The sequence below is a fragment of the Limulus polyphemus genome, unplaced genomic scaffold (assembly GCF_000517525.1).
Source record: "Limulus polyphemus unplaced genomic scaffold, Limulus_polyphemus-2.1.2 Scaffold2346, whole genome shotgun sequence".
Taxonomy (NCBI): Eukaryota; Metazoa; Arthropoda; class Merostomata; order Xiphosura; family Limulidae; genus Limulus; species Limulus polyphemus.
Genome location: NW_013667956.1, coordinates 85,591 through 101,998, shown reverse-complemented (window position 1 = coordinate 101,998; position 16,408 = coordinate 85,591). Strand labels below are relative to the sequence as shown.

The window sequence follows — 16,408 nt, the reverse complement described above, 5'->3', positions numbered from 1 at the left end:
CTGACCTTTAAAATAACTTTTATAATGTCTTATCTTACTACAACCGTCTCTAAAGTTGGATCAACTTCTTGAAGTCACGTGAAGAGTTTATTTCTTATATCAAATATAATATTAAATTAAAAAGCTTGAGGTCTGGTAGGAATGCATAGTGAGAGGGATAGGTGTGGGTGAGAATGCAGTCCCGGTCAAGATTTCTATCACAAAGTTTAAAACCTAAAAATTAACTTGAAGTACCATCAATTAGTTAAGACTAATGACAATACGTTTGGGAGAAAGAAAAATGTTTTATCCAAAAAAGTTATAATAAGTTTGAAAAACTTCATGAAAACCTAATAAAAACATACAAATTATGGTCACTAACCTCTAACTTAGATGTTTTTAAAACTCGCCAAGAACTTCGAAGTGTCCACATCAAGCTAATTAATTATATGCATTAACAAAAACGTAAAACGATATAAAAATGTGGAAGTCAAGCTAGCCTTCTTTAACGTTCGAAAAAATATATATATACATACTTAAAACAACAATATCAGGTCATAGTTTTGTTGCTAAGCGACACAGACGAACGGAGCGTTACCAAAAGACATTTCGCTTTTACATATATTAGATTGTTTAACATCTTCTCATACTTCAAGCCCCATGTGACAGTGTTGTGTAGAACAATGCCACTCTATGATTCGAACCATGCATTCTACAATAATCGTTGTCGTCAATTGCCCTGATGAAGGTGAAATGTGCAGTTACCAAAATGCTCTTAGTTAAAAAAGAAATAAAAAATAAGTACCCACACAGTTAGTGCCACAATGAAAACTTATGATAGACCAAAACTAATGTTTCGAAGCATTATAGTTATCTTATTCTGGGGTGTTATGATACTTGTACAAATATTTGTACCTCTACACTTGGATTTTGTATCCCATAGAGGTGAGTTATTTCTTGGAAATGTTAAAAATCGCATGCTATGAGAAAGTTTGATGATTGTTTCCATTTATTATTCTAACAGACATACAACAAAGCACTGAACACCTTAATTTAGGCTCGAGAATGTATCGTGGGGATTATAGAGTCCAGACAGGATAGAAAACTGTCAAACTTACTTACCTCCCGCTCTCACGAGAACTTGTGGTCAGTTAATACAAACACGTAAAGGTTTTTAGAAATGCTTCATTATTTATTTTTTTTCCTACAGAGCATCATATTTTTGTACTTTATAGATAGCTTCACTTCACCTACTGGATGGTGTTCAGGATAAAAAATAATATATTTTCTTCATACGTAATATATTCGTTAACCAAACTAACGCCCTAGCTTGAATCAAAACAGTAGGCACAGTTATAAATAAAATAAATTAATATGGTGGACATTTTAAATTAAGGTAATGTACATCTAGTAGTACATCTAACTTGAACGGCACCTCATGCAATACGTGAGTTAAAAATCAAATCAAGAAGCATGACAGTAATTTTGATTGTAAACGTTCTGCCTCAAAGTAAAAGTTCAGGTTTGAACGCAACCGGGGCTCCCAGAAAACAATTTCTCTTCACCCCCACACTGGACTAGAGATTATTTAAAACTGCTGCATGAAAAAAAAAATAATAATAATCATACTAATTATATTGATAATTTCTACTCGCAGATCAGTTAATGGAACGAATCAAATACCCTTACAGTTCAGTTTCATCCTTAATTTAGAGCTGCTGACAAGGTGGGGAGGGCAATCAGTCTAGTTAGTATGCGGCTGATCTTAACTGAATAGCAGGATTAAATATCACATTTATAACGCCCCTAAAGTTAAAATTCCGGAACGTATTTAGTGGTATAATACGAGCGGAACATTGGGCTTTCTGATACACACCTGGAAATTTCTAATCACTAGGTCAGTCCGGCTGTATTACTGCAAATGGATGATTCTCGAGAACCGGTGATTTCGGTATTTCATACGGTTATATACTCAATAGCGTGGTTGAAGATGCAACGATATAAAGGAATTATATTTTCTTCTTCAGCTATAGTAACGTACAGTAATTGGTGTTTTAAGTTTTTACACTTACAAGTGGTTTACTTATATCTAATTATTTACTGTTATGTTAAGAGGTTTAATCTGTTATTTTATATTGAAAAGTTATACAACGAGCTATTTGCGCTCTGTTCACCTCGTTCGTAAACTTACCGTTGACACAACGGGAGACATCTAGTAAAGGTAATATAGACAACGTAATATCCCAAATCTTGGAATAAATAAAACAAAATAAACCATTCTGCCTTTGTGAACATATAAATACATATACACATAAGCCTGTTGGATAATAACCACAACTTAGTAGCTTTGTCCACTACGGGTCAATATGCCAATTAGGTTCTTATGGAGTTGCCCACTGACAAACAGAACGTATTGTTCTTGTCATTTTTAAATTATATACTTCTTTTACAACTTGATTTGATGTAAAAAACTAGTAAATGAATATACTTTATTCACCCTAGACTCCATAAATACAAAAAATAGAACAAAAATATTGTTTAGTTTAGTTCCCCCTTTCACTTTAGATAAATAATGATATATATACTTTGATTATTGCCTGAATATCTTATTTTCTTCCCCTTCTTTGTCTACAGGATAAGAAATTTCTAAAAATCGTATCTTTAGGTAATTTTGTGCTCAAAGATGTGCGACAAAATGAATTTTAAGCTAAGAAAGAATATTTGAAATTATGATGATAAACATATTAACTCGCTTTTTTTTTTTTACGAAGAATAGTTTATCACTACCAGCTAGGAACCGTAGTTCCGGTTAATGCCACCTATCCCGTGGAGTTTGATATGCCTTTATAAAACTAAAAGAATATATACCCACGTTCTGTCCTACCTGTGAGTGTGAGAAAAGGTGAACGGCTCAGCCAGTAGCCTAGTCCTGGAGGGTTGTTAACTGTAGGGTTTCCGTAGTAGCTGGTGGGAGAAGAAATTGTAGGAGAATCTTGTCTGTCTACTGGGAGTCCAAGACAGTTGGAGATGTAGCTAACGTGAAGTTGTGCCGGGGGTGGCACGGGTGATACCCCATGGTGGTAGAGAGTAGACAGGGTGACAGGGGTTGGTCTTAAGCATCTGGGGAAGACTGGATGGGGTCTGGAATGAACAGATGGAGAAGGTGGTTCAGGCGAGGAAAGAAGCTCTGAATCATCTTCTCTAAAGTCATTAACTTCTGTGGATTTCAAAGTTTCTTGGTGGCTCTTCCCAGATCCCAAGATTGTATCTATGGAGAAGTTTGTGACGCTCAAGTTGGTACTTGGTGACGAAGTTGATAGGGCGGCGTTGGCCTTTTCCTCTTTGGATGCCATGAGTAGTCTAAAAGGAACGATAAAACCGAACCCTTACATCCTTAGTCATACACGGCATAAAAATTGACCCAGGTTGGACTTATCATAAAACTATTTCACTTTAGTCCTAATAACAAACATCTTCTGTAACTAAACTTGATACCATTAAATCCGTAATCCATATCAGTGTTAAATACCATACACAAAAAATAACGAATAACCTGAAATTGGTATGATGAGAGGAGAAAAAAAAAGTTGACTTACAAACAACAACAACAAAAAAGAAACAAAATGCATCTGAAAATGCAAAATCGTCTAAAACTGATTTAAGATGTTTAACTGATACCTGCCAGTCTAAATTTCATAGATGCTTAGTAAACGGCTAGTTGGAAGTGACTTTATTAGTGGTCGGAGTAAAGCAATGATTAGTATACATGATGGTGGTGACTTTATTAGTGGTCGGAGTATAACAATGATTAGCATACATGATGGTGGTGACTTTATTAGTGGTCGGAGTAAAGCAATGATTAGCATACATGATGGTGGTGACTTTATTAGTGGTCGGAGAAAAAACAGTGATTAACATACATGATGGTGGTGACTTTGTTAGTGGTCGGAGTATAACAATGATTAGCATACATGATGGTGGTGACTTTATTAGTGGTCGGAGAAAAACAATGATTAGCATCCATACTTTCTGCTGATGTACATTAGTAGTAATTCTAAGAGCCAATGAATGAGAACAAAGAGAACCACACTATATCTGCTATATACAGTGCCGACGAGGCCTTTCGAGTAACACCAAGGCTCATCATGCCAGCTGGAATTCGACAGATTTACATCATGGAAGTTCGACGAACATTTCTAGTCACATGTATGCATATCTTATATATTTATATGCATATATATATTCGTATTTAGCCATCTTTTTTTTTTTTTTACGTAAAGCTTAAAAAATACGTGGTTGAAAGGATTGTGGTAAGATCATTGGTTCAAACGAACGAATCATCCACACTCTGTACATGTTTGATGACCATACGAGGGTTTTCTTACAAGGTATGATTGACAGCTAACCAGCTTATGATATAGAACATTTTCAAGGGTTATATAGATTGAAATGTCCTTGTCTCAAGCATAACATACTTTCTTGATAAGAGTAGCACCCAAAAACTAAAACATTCGGGGTTTGCCTGAGTAACCACAAATATCCTCACCACAATGGTAAACATCTATGCATAACGGTCTACGCCTCTGTCACAAATCGGGGTTTTTAATTTAAAAAAAAAGGAACAAAAAAAAACGCCGTTATATTCAGACAGAGTTAACATTTAATAACAAGCACCAGGCGAAAATTGCACCAATGGAGACAGGGAAATAGATATAAGAATACACAATGAGTAAATTAGTTATATTAGAAAAAAAAAAACACACTAAAAAACAATAGGCTTAACGCATCGGCCAATATACATTTATCTAGAACATGCAACTTTCTTAAGAACTTTTTATTACAGATAGATAGATAAATTAAAAAAAAACAATAACGTGCCTACGTAAAACGATTTTTTCCATTTTAAACAAAAAGTCTAAGTAAAGTGTAAAGTTTCTGCAAAATTTGAGATTCAAAATGAAGACCCGTAAATTATCCGCACCGAATCACAGATATCACAGTTTAGAAAACATAAACACAGCATATTCTCCTTTATATTCAACGCTGTTAAGACTTTTTTTTGTTGTTAAAAGAAGAAGTACATCTATGGCTTATGACGATTGTTTGTTGTATCTATTAATAATAGCCGTTATACCTTATAATATATTTTGTAAAGATCCGTTGAAGAAAGACGTGTGTGTGCGGATAACTATGATATATGGACAAATACATATATAAATAATTGTATCATTATATACATTTTTTAATTCCTTTTAGAGCTAGAACTTATAATAATAACACGTTTATTAAATATTTATGATAAACTTTTGACTTTTTTTTTCTGAAGAGATTAAAGATTTATCAATGAACTTACCTAAAGCGTGACGAAGAGACAGTAATTATTGGTTAAAGTAAGCCGTGACACACTAATAAGGTTGACACAAGTTGTGCCATGGTAACAGGTGGGCCAGCAGGGAATGAACACTCAACTATTAAAGCTGCTTGCCTGAACTCAAACTGAACACCCACGTTTCCCGCTACTCTTTGCGTGTTGCTCGTCCAATCCCTGCGGTGATATAGCCAGAGCCTGATTCCATAAAGTGTCCAATATTTCCTCTTTAGCGGTCGCCTTTGAATCGATTGGCACTCATTGCGTTAGCGGGAGAACCGACCCCCATTAAAGTACTTTACAGGTCTAATTGCAGGTGCACCTTGTCGATTTTTAGTTAGCCACGCCTCCTTCGGCAATAACGCACAATTGTCAACACCCTGAGATAGTAAGCACGAGCGGTTGTTACCAATCCTTCAACGATAGGGCACGAATCACGCGGCTCGTGCTCTACGTCTCGAGATGACAGCGTACACCGCCCCGTCTATTTTCCTTCTGCCAACAACGGTAAGGAAGACTATTAAAGGAAAAACAGTGAATTCTCTGTTACATTTGGTGTGAAAGCTACTGCCTATTGGAATTCAATTGGTTTAAACAGGTGGAAGTTGTAAATTCTAAAATATTTTATGACGTGTCTGTGTTTAAAACGTATGAATAAACCTATTTATCCAAGAACTTAAAATGTTAGAAAACAAAAATATGCAAAGTTATTTTATACAATTAAGCCTTAATATCAGTGTATACGTATTTTAATCAAATCATTCTAAATTTTTTACTACGTATACACACATATACAAGGTATAAGCATCGAAAAGACAGATTAAACTCAATGATGCTACAGGCAAGCTTTAAACCTCCCAAAATTAGCAGTTATTATTTGAATTATATACAGTTTGTTAACATATATTTTAAATATGTGGTATAACTACATAATATGTGATTAATTGTCTTCAATTTTTGTTACATATAGTTTTTATTTTATGTTTCATGGAATCCTCTGCGATTGGAAAACTCATAGTACATCACAATTAAAAACTAAAAAATACTTTCAAATTTATGCCTGAGTGAGAAAGTTTTTTAAAAATAAACTTTTAAAATTTGATCTCAACTTCGAATGTAAACAGAAACCGGTTAAAGTTACAAGAAGTTACAGAAAAAAAGACATTGTCATAAGTTGTACAGAGAGGAGAGTTAAATTGTGTATATCGACTGAGGTCAGCTCCACCGAGGATCTACTTTAGCTACCGAAGTATTAAGTTAGGGCGGCCAATCAAAAATAATAACTTTGACTAAATTTTAATCAAGCATTAATTCCATGGAAAACATACAAAAAACACATTATAATGTTAGTTTGTGGAACCTTGGATACAAAGCAAGGAAGGTCAGTATCATTTGACTTTGTTTGATTTCGATGTGGATTAAAAAAAAGTTGCATTGTGACTGAATATGAGCTGGATGAACCAACAAGATACTTAGAGCTCCTCTTCCCCTTGCCCGTATGAGCTGGATGAGCCAACAAGAAACTTAGAGCTCTTCTTCCCCTTGCCTATATGAGCTGGATGAGCCGACAAGATACTTAGAGCTCCTCTTCCCCTTGCCCATGTGAGCTGGATGAGCCGACTAAATACTTAGAGCTCCTCTTCCCCTTGCCCATACGAGTTGGATGAACCAACAAGATACTTAGAGCTCTTCTTCCTCTTGCCCCCCCCCCCTAGTAGCACAGCGGTATGTAACCTCCTCCCCTTAACACCGAGGCTGGCTCCACCTAGCGATATAAGTACGTTACCTAACATATTTCTATTCGTTAGCCTCGCTTGTAAGGAGTAATTCGAGAAAGTAGGTTTTTTTGTTTTTTAGAGCAAAGCCATATTGGGCTATCCGTGGACAATCTAACCCTGAATTTTAGCGTTGTAAGTCCGTAAACTTACCGTATTTGAAGTATACATTGTTCTCATCTACACCAAATTTCACATTTTGTTTTTTTAAGACGGAATGAAAAAAGGAAGTTAAAGAAACAGGAAAGAAGACGAGATACGTAAAGTGTATCCTCTAAAGTTAGCGTTTTGGCCCCTCTCTTTTTAGTAGACAACGACAAGCAGTCAACTCAAGGAAGATGAAAATATGTTAGAGTTCACAGGAAATAATTTATCTATTAAGAATTTAAAATTTTGTAAAATAATTTTTCATTTTAGAATTAGGTTACAAGCACTAAGTATATTAGGTACCAAAATCTCATAACCAAAAGAATTAGAATTTGCTCTTTATTTAAAACAGGTTAATCTAAAGCAGTACACGATAGACCGATAAAAAGCTTCCTATAATTAAGATGGTTATTCTGTAACTTTGTTTATAATACTGGTCTGTTTGTGCTAAAGCCAAGGGCGAAAGACTGAAAAAGCTATTGTTCATTTGAGGCATTATGGGATATGTTTTGAAATAATCCATTGCAGATTTAAGCTATCTGGAAAGGAGAGGAGTGTGTATTCGTTTTACTGTATTGAAGAATGGGGATCGTTAAATAAATACAGACTTGTTTAATCACTTCAGCAGATTTGAGCTCGTGGCTTTAAGTTTCTCACATGTAAAACAACTATTAATTACCAACAACAAATATTAGGAAAGTATAAATTCCTATTTCCAATCAGTGATGATTATGTTCGCCATAATAAGCATAAAAAAGCCTTGGTTTAAATTCTTATAGAAACACAATCTAATAACTATGTAACAAGTAATAAAATCTCATTTAACAAAAAATATACTTATATAATAGAACCCTAATTAGATCACAACGAACATGATTTGATCTTTAAAAATCTAAATTTTATTATCATTTTGCCGTGTTATTCTTTCGAATGGGCCACTCGCGTGATTTCAAGTTATTCAAAAAATAAAAATAAAACCTAGTATTTAACACCTCATTGCAGTAATTTTCAAATCTAACTCTTGAACGAGATATCTGTACACTTTGAACTGTTTATAAATGAATGGAAGTGTTACACATAACAACCAGTCACACACACTTGTAATGACGTTCCTAAACGAGTAGTACCACAGCTTTTCTACCTTTGAAAAAAAACAACTCATTTTTGGCTTGCCCTGTGAGTGATCAGTCAACAGTTTTTACTGTGTTGAACATCCATTTAGACAGGTGTGTGTGCTTTGGTTAAATTAAAGATGTCATTAGCCATTGATTCTTCGCTGCGTCTGCAGGATTCTAATTTTCTTTCTTCAACTTAATTATCTTGGTTTGTTGATGGGCTATCGAGCGCTGCAAGATATACGAAGGAATTAAACTACATGATTGCATTAACTACCCTAATTTTAAGGTAGAAAGTAATGAACATTAATAAAAGCTTTTCAAATCATCCGTCAGTCTTTAGAAAAGGAACACGAGTAATTTGACAGACACTAAGAAAAACATAACATCATTAGGCCGAGTCTCATATACGGGCTTTTATCAAATAAAGATAGTGCTTCTCGGGCATAAATGTGTGGAAACCCTGCAGTCGCTCGCCGTGTTAGATTCGTGTGAGTAGACCTACTGTAAGCTAAATATAAACATATAACTTTAAAGAAAAATATTATAAAGCTTACCAACAAACTATTCTTTAAAATGTGCTTACCTACCTATTACTAATGAATCCTGTAAAAATAAAAAAAAATAAGTTTTTGAAATCGACGACGACATACCATAAAACCATGGCATTTTAAGAAAAACGTCAAATACGACGTAAAACAAAACAAAATGTAAACCCCATTGTATGATAAAAAAAAATCGTAAATCTCCCCCTTTAATTTCATGATTTTCCTAACGAATAACATCAAAGATTAATGAAAAATTTTTGAAACGTACAATTGTCTTTGTTTTCCTCAATTCGGTAATCATTGAGTTTCACCGGATACCGACGATTTTAAGTATTAATTATATCAAAATGAAACTGCCTATTAATAACTTGAATATTTAATGATACAGTCAACTCACTTTGAAGTGACAGTCACGACCGAATTTAGTGTAATGCTGTGAACATCAAATCGTGTTTAAAGTAAACGTTGGCGCTATAGTTTGAAAGAATAGGCCTATCTATCTCGATATTTGTGAATGATTCGGTAAGACACTGCCCTCTTTCACGGACGACTTATTTACTCTCGCCTTAATAAAAAATTCTAAGTTTATTACAAAATAATAATATTCTGCAAAATAGATAATCCATATGTTTAAATAAACTTTCTTACAGCTATTCTTTAATATTTTAATTAATAAAACAATTGTGTTAATGAAAATAATAACCAAACCCAAACTAACAGTAACACGCATTCTGTCAAAACATATTTAGTTTCGTGCGTGTTTTGGTATCAGAGATACTACTTTAAGTATAGAAGTTAAACTTTTTACGATAATTTGCTACCTTTGAAAAGCTGGAAGTAAAATTATTCATTAGTTCACGCGTATGAAAATATGTATATTAAAAAAGCAATAACTGTAACAGCTGGTCTAAATGAATTGGATAACTCACATTAACACACAGTAGACTAAATTTTCTGAAACCACCACGTGCTTAACTGTTTGTGAATCTGATAGAATAACTTTTACATATACTACAAATATTCTTAGCCAGTCTTAGCCAATATTCCAGTGTTTTCCAAGCTGTGGGGCGCGCCCCCTAGGGGAGCGCTGCCTTTTGGCGGGAGAGTCCAAAATTAACGACGGAAAAAATAGAAGAGGTGGTGACGACGATAACCCAACAAAAATATTACTTTGCTGTTATCACTTGCAGAAATTATTTTAATATGAAAGGTGGAGGCACAAAGGAAACTTTGCTAAGTTAGGGAGCGCCACTATTTAAAGTTTGTAAAACACTGGCCTATAGTATTTACATTTCATAAAGAGTATAGTAACAAAAGGACAAAATCTATAATAACCATTGCAGATAAAAATTAATATTGAACAAATCTGATCTGATTCTTAGAATAATTCAAATGGAATTTATTGTTGCGGTCTTTTTGAATTCTGATTACTTTCCAATCGCAATAGACCTACTTAAAAAAAAAGAAAATCTAGCACGGTGCCACTACACTTAATAGATTTATACAACTTCTTGTTATAATAAGCTATACACATTCATAAAGGCCTGCAAATAAATCAATAGCTAAAGCACTTGAAATTTGTTTAATTGAGCTAAAAATACTGTAACGTTCATATACCCTGCCTTTTCATCCCTTTTTTTTTCTCTGCCCCCCCCCCTCCCCACTGGCACAGCGGTATGTCTGTGGACTTACAACGCTGGAAACCGGGTTTCAATACCCATGGTGGGCAGAGAACAGATAGCCCATTGTGTAGCTTTGTGATTAACTTCAAACAAACAAACATACCTTTTTCTAGGCATTATTTCAAACTTTTCACCAAACATTTTCATTTGCCACAATTTTAAGGAAACATATTTACACCATTTTTATAGTGTGTACTGAGTAAGAATTATCAGTCATGTTAAAAAAAGCATGTTTCGATTTATAAAATATTCTGCATATGCATGTGGTTGACAGTGCATTACACTGTTTGTGGTGCTTTTCCTGAAAGTGTATTCCGCTTGTTAAACAAAATACAATACAGTACACAGTTAAGGTAGTAGGATTTATTGTAGAAAACAAGGAATGAGAAACAAAAACAACACAGCAGTCAATGCATTTCTAAACATTTCATTTATTACTTCTTCTGTTTAATACATATCTTACTTGGATCATGACACAGCTATCTACAGTACTTGCTTCAGGGTTAGTGTATATTTTTCCATAGTAAGAATTCAGATAAAGTAACATCTAGTTACCTAATTAATGTATATTCATTTTTAAGGTAGCTGTGAGCAGGAACCAGAATATATTACACAATTTTAACACAATCATCTAATCTTACCTGTGATATATAAAATAAATTTTGTACCTTGATATTATCTCCACGTTACTAATGCACCGTAAATGTGAGCGTCCCGAGTGTCTCCATGTAGCGATACTTAACTAGTCCCGATTGTCTCCGTGGGGTGGTACTTAACTAGATCATAATGTTTCTATGGTGCAGTACTTATCTAGTTCCGAGTGTCCCCATAGATCATTACATACTAGTCCCGAGTGTCCCAACAGGGCGGTACTCAATTATTCGCGAGTGTCTTCACGGAGCGGTACTTAACTAATCCCAAATGTCTCCATGGGGCGATATTAAGTAGTCCCGAGTATCTTCATGAAGTGGTACTTAACTAATCCCAAATGTCTCCATGGGACGATATTAAGTAGTCCCGAGTATCTTCATGGAGTGGTACTTCATTAGTCATGAGTGTCTCCATGGAGCGGTACTTAACTAGTCCCGAATATCTCCACAGATCGATACTTACTTAGCCCCAATGTCTCCATTGGACGATATTTAACTAGTTCCGAGTGTCTCCAAGAGAAGGTACTTAACTAGTCCCGAGTGTCTCCGTGGGGTGATACTTAACAAGATCTTAATGTTTCCATGGTGCGGTACTTATCTAGTCCCAAGTATCCCCATAGGTTAGTACATAACTAGTTCCGAGTGTCCCAACAGGGCGGTACTCAATTATTCACGAGTGTCTCCATGGAGCTGTACTTAACTAATCACAAATGTTTCCATAGGGCGATATTAAGCAGCCCCGAGTATCTTCATGGAATGGTACTTCATTAGTCATGAGTGTCTCCATGGAGCGATACTTAACTAATCCCAAATGTCTCCATGGGGAGGTACTTAACTACGAATTGTCGTCCACTAACCGGGAAGCTCTAATAGAAATAACTTCCTATTATTTGAAAAAAATGTTGAAACGTTCACGTTTAAAAAAATAAATAAATAAAAGTATTGTATTTAAGGTATCAGTAAAATGGTACCGTTTCAAGTAACTAGTAGCAAAATAATAGTTTTCGGTAACAATATGCTATCGGATGTAAGTTAACTTTGAACCCTGCACAAGTTTTTAAAGAGCAAACAGTTTTGCGTTTTTGTAGAATGAGGAATATGAATGTTTGAAAACAGAGTTGTTAGGACTATTTCACTGTATTTTACTAGAATTAAACGATTGTGGTTTGCTGTAAAAATTGAATACTATATACGATGGTACGTGAAAAAGTGACACCTTGGGCTTATCTTGGAAAGCTATCATTGATTTTATATCTTTTATAAAAACTATTTGAAAAATACAAAATTTGATGTAAGTGTTTCGTTGTTTCACTTTAGTGGGGCCACTTACTTTGTACCCTAGTACATGGAATAAATACTAAATTTGGGAGGGGTGTGGGGCGGGAATGATGGTGCTATTTAAGAAGGCAAAATGTTGTACTTATAGTGATTGTTGAATATTTATATATCTTTTGACATTAGATGAGATGGTAGACTTTTCATATGATAACTTAATCTTAGTTTCAGCCTATTTTATCTAACTCTTAAATCACAAGTATGCAGTTAAAAGTGTGTGTGTGTGGGTTCTGTAGTTGGGATATGCATAAAGGTATTTTTATCCTTGAAAAAGTTTGGGGTATGTCCCCCATCCCCTATAAAAATTACGCCAAGGGCTTAACCTATTTCCGACACTAGGTTTAACGTAGTCATAATAATCGATTTGACTAAATGAGATAGAGATTGTGGGGAGGAAAAAAGTTTTAGTGGTAACGCATACCAAAAGCAACTTGACATTTCCTAGAATTGGTTCCCGTGCGACACACATATTCTGCTTCATGCAAAAAATACCGTACATGATTGTTGTGTGGTTGTCTTCTGTGCAGATGTAATGATACCCTGTCTTGCTTTTCAAAGTGAGATCAACGTCACAATGTCCAGAAGATGTGTGACAAAGAATATGTTGACAGAACAAAGAATATAATGACAGTGCGACATCTGGTGTACATGCGTACATCCCGAGTAAGACGACACATATGTTGCAGAAAGTGTTTTGTTTTTTGTTGTTGCTGTTTTTTTTTTACTTTCTGAGCATTTAGTAGCCGTGGAAAATTGAGCTCATTAAGATCATTGCAAAGAAACGCTGAATACTCGTTTTTGTTTTCTTAGTGCAAAGTTACACAATGGGCTACTTGCTCTTTGTCCACCGAGTGGAATCGAATACCGAAATTTGGTGTCGCTGACCCACCAGAAGATATGCTATATACACTATAAGATGCATTTTCTCAGCTAGGAAAGTAAAAGGGGTTATCAGCAGAATTGTTGCTAATCCTACAGTAATCCATATGCAGGATGTATACAGCACAATCACAAAAGTTAAACGAAAAAAGGTACCATATATTCCGTACAATAAAGGGGGATATAGGGTCTTCTAAATTACCATCTTTTAAAGACTGTTCTGACTTGCATACCGAGAGGACTGGCTGTCAGAAAATGCTTATGACAGATGCTTAGAAGAGTATTCTGAAATCCCAAGCCCACAGGATCATAGTTGGAACTGAGATGGCGAGGAAATTTTGGGACTAATTAGATGAGAGGACTCCTGATACCTAATGTTTTGTTATAATTTTTATCTGGAAGATGTCCACGGATGTGCAAACTTCCTGAATGTGAATGTGTCTCAAATGGTCTAAAATGCGCAGATTTATGTAAAATACAGTCATGTGGTAACAGGGAGGAGTACGAGGATTGTTGTCAGATCACTGATCCAGAAAGTTATGATGAGGAAGAGAATGATAGATAATCAATACAAAAATTTCTCAAAAATTCTATAATTTGCCAAAAAGAAAATTAATAATCAGTTAAGAGTTTTGAATTATTAATAAACTGCATCAAAACATAAGCTTAGTTTTCATGTTTAATATCTTGCTTACTATAATTATTGCCGAATTCCGATTTGGGCTATATTTTGGAAGCCTTGAGCTTGCAGGTCCATCATTTTGCAAACATATAAGATCTCATCATTTTAGAGAATTAAATACACATATATGTGTTTAATTTACAAATTCGGCGTCTTCAGAAGTTGTGGTCATTCTGTCCTTCCAAAAAATTTCATTTAATCATACTGTATATTTATGAAATGCTTCTTTAATACATTGGCTAAAGCTGTTGCTATCATAAGTCTACTACACATTTTTGTAGTTTGGTCTTGTATACGTGTATCATTGAACTAAGAAAGATCTACCACCAAAAATGGTACCATTACTTTTATCCTACGGATTATCCTGCTTGACTTGAGGTCCTAATTTCGAGGACTGATATCGAATGAACAGTTTAATTGTCTTTCATTGGTTATTAGACGTTATTAAGGGGAATTATACAAAGTTCTGGGTAGCCACCTTTCTTTTCCTCTCTATTAGAAAAGATGAATTCTGTCAATTGTTATAAGCGGTGTCATTATTTTTCAAAGGAAAAGTGTGTCTGTGTGTGTGTGTTTTATAGCAAAGCCACATCGGGCTATCTGCTGTGTCCACCGAGAGGAATCGAACCCCTGATTTTAGCCTTGTAAATCCATAGACTTACCGCTGTCCCAGCGGGGGACTTTTTCAAAGGAAAAGGGTGTGTGTGTATTTTTTATAGCAAAGCCACATAGGGCTATCTGCTGTGTCAACCGTAGGGAATCGAACTCCTGATTTTAGCCATGTAAATCAGTGATAGTGTATGAAGCAAACTACTAGTTTTTAGGTGCTTCGTAAGTAAATTATATTCTATTCTTTTTGTGGTGTTACTTTCATTAACAGTATTGATTAAAATGTTTAATATATATATATATAATTAGTTATTAATATTTTAATTCTATAGCCTCCCATTGACTCAGCAGCAACGCTAAAAACCGGGTTGCAATACCCGTGGTGGGCACAGCACAGTTTGCCTATTGTGAAGCGTTGTGCTTAACACTAAACAAACAAATTGGTGTCTATGTTTGTATTAAATATTATTCATTTAATAATTATTTTATTGATAGATTAATATATGGATTTAGAACTAACTAAATCTCCTAAGGTGAACAAAATTCGTGAGATATTATTGGGATTACTTCCGAAAACATCGTTAACAGCTAGAGTACCCTACTGATGAACCAATGCACTCTAATCAATATAAGTTTTTTTGATAACTTTGCATACTGGATTATATTCAAAATCGGGTTAAATTTTACGTCTGTTCTGTGTAGGTAGCTTGTTTTTTTATCAGATATTAATCGCTTTATTCAAGTAATAACAGAAATATTTTATTTCTGTTAGACAAACTGCACGTGATGACTGCTATGTTTAACAAAAGTATTTATTTGCTTTACCCCTGCCGTCACAACCAGTCCGAGGTATATTCTATGACTGTTTTAGACATCCCACGAATAACCAGAAACTAGGAAGATACAAGTGAACATAACAAAAAATTAATGTATATCGCGGGAAAATGAAGTACTCAATTTATCTTCACCGCAGATAAGCCCCAACGTTTCGACAGTTTGCAACAAGTTTTCGAACAGTTAGTCGTGTGAGGCTTTTAGTGTAGTCGCGTAATGACAAATATGTCTACACGAATAACATTCACGACTTTGAAAACACATAGGATAAAGTCAAAAGTAGATAAATGACAGTGCAGATGTGATTATATTAACATGTATAAATTTGTCAAATTTCCTTCTGTTGGACTTCAAAAATATAATTCTCATATTTTCTTTTTCACTTGTCACCCAGTAGCTCAGTGATGTGTTTGCAGAATTACGACGGTAAAAATCGGGTTTCGATACCCGTGGTGGACAAATCACAATATAGCCCATTGTTTAGCTTAACAGCAAACAACCCACTTTTTTTTGCTTAAAGAACACAAGTTGGTCGTTTTCACATCTCATTACTGATTTACCCCCCAGTGGCACAGCGGTATGTCTGCGGACTTACAACGCTAGAATCCGGGTTTCGATACCCGTGGTGGGCAGAGCACAGATAGCCCTTGTGTAGCTTTGTGCATAACTTAAAACAAACAAACAAACAAACAATTACTGATTTACTACTCACAATAACTAATCATACCAAACTTCGGAGATTTCATGGACAGGTACCTTAAAAGATTGTTCTTGGGTTTAAACATGCCCCCCCAGTAGCTCAGCG

The 16,408-nt window shown here is 34.9% G+C and overlaps 1 protein-coding gene across 1 annotated transcript in view; it reads right to left on the bottom strand.

Annotated features, from left to right (window-relative positions):
* The window catches only part of LOC111087593 (homeobox protein HMX2-like), a 26,258-nt gene extending 20,916 nt beyond the window's left edge, over positions 1-5,342 (bottom strand). The window contains exons 1-2 of the mRNA XM_022394761.1: positions 5,333-5,342; positions 2,864-3,339 (exon numbers count right to left, since the gene is read on the bottom strand). Coding sequence (XP_022250469.1) covers positions 2,864-3,332 — 469 coding nt within the window. The 5' untranslated portion in view covers positions 3,333-3,339; positions 5,333-5,342. The remainder of the gene's footprint in view (positions 1-2,863; positions 3,340-5,332) is intronic.
* Positions 5,343-16,408: the final 11,066 nt, after the last annotated feature.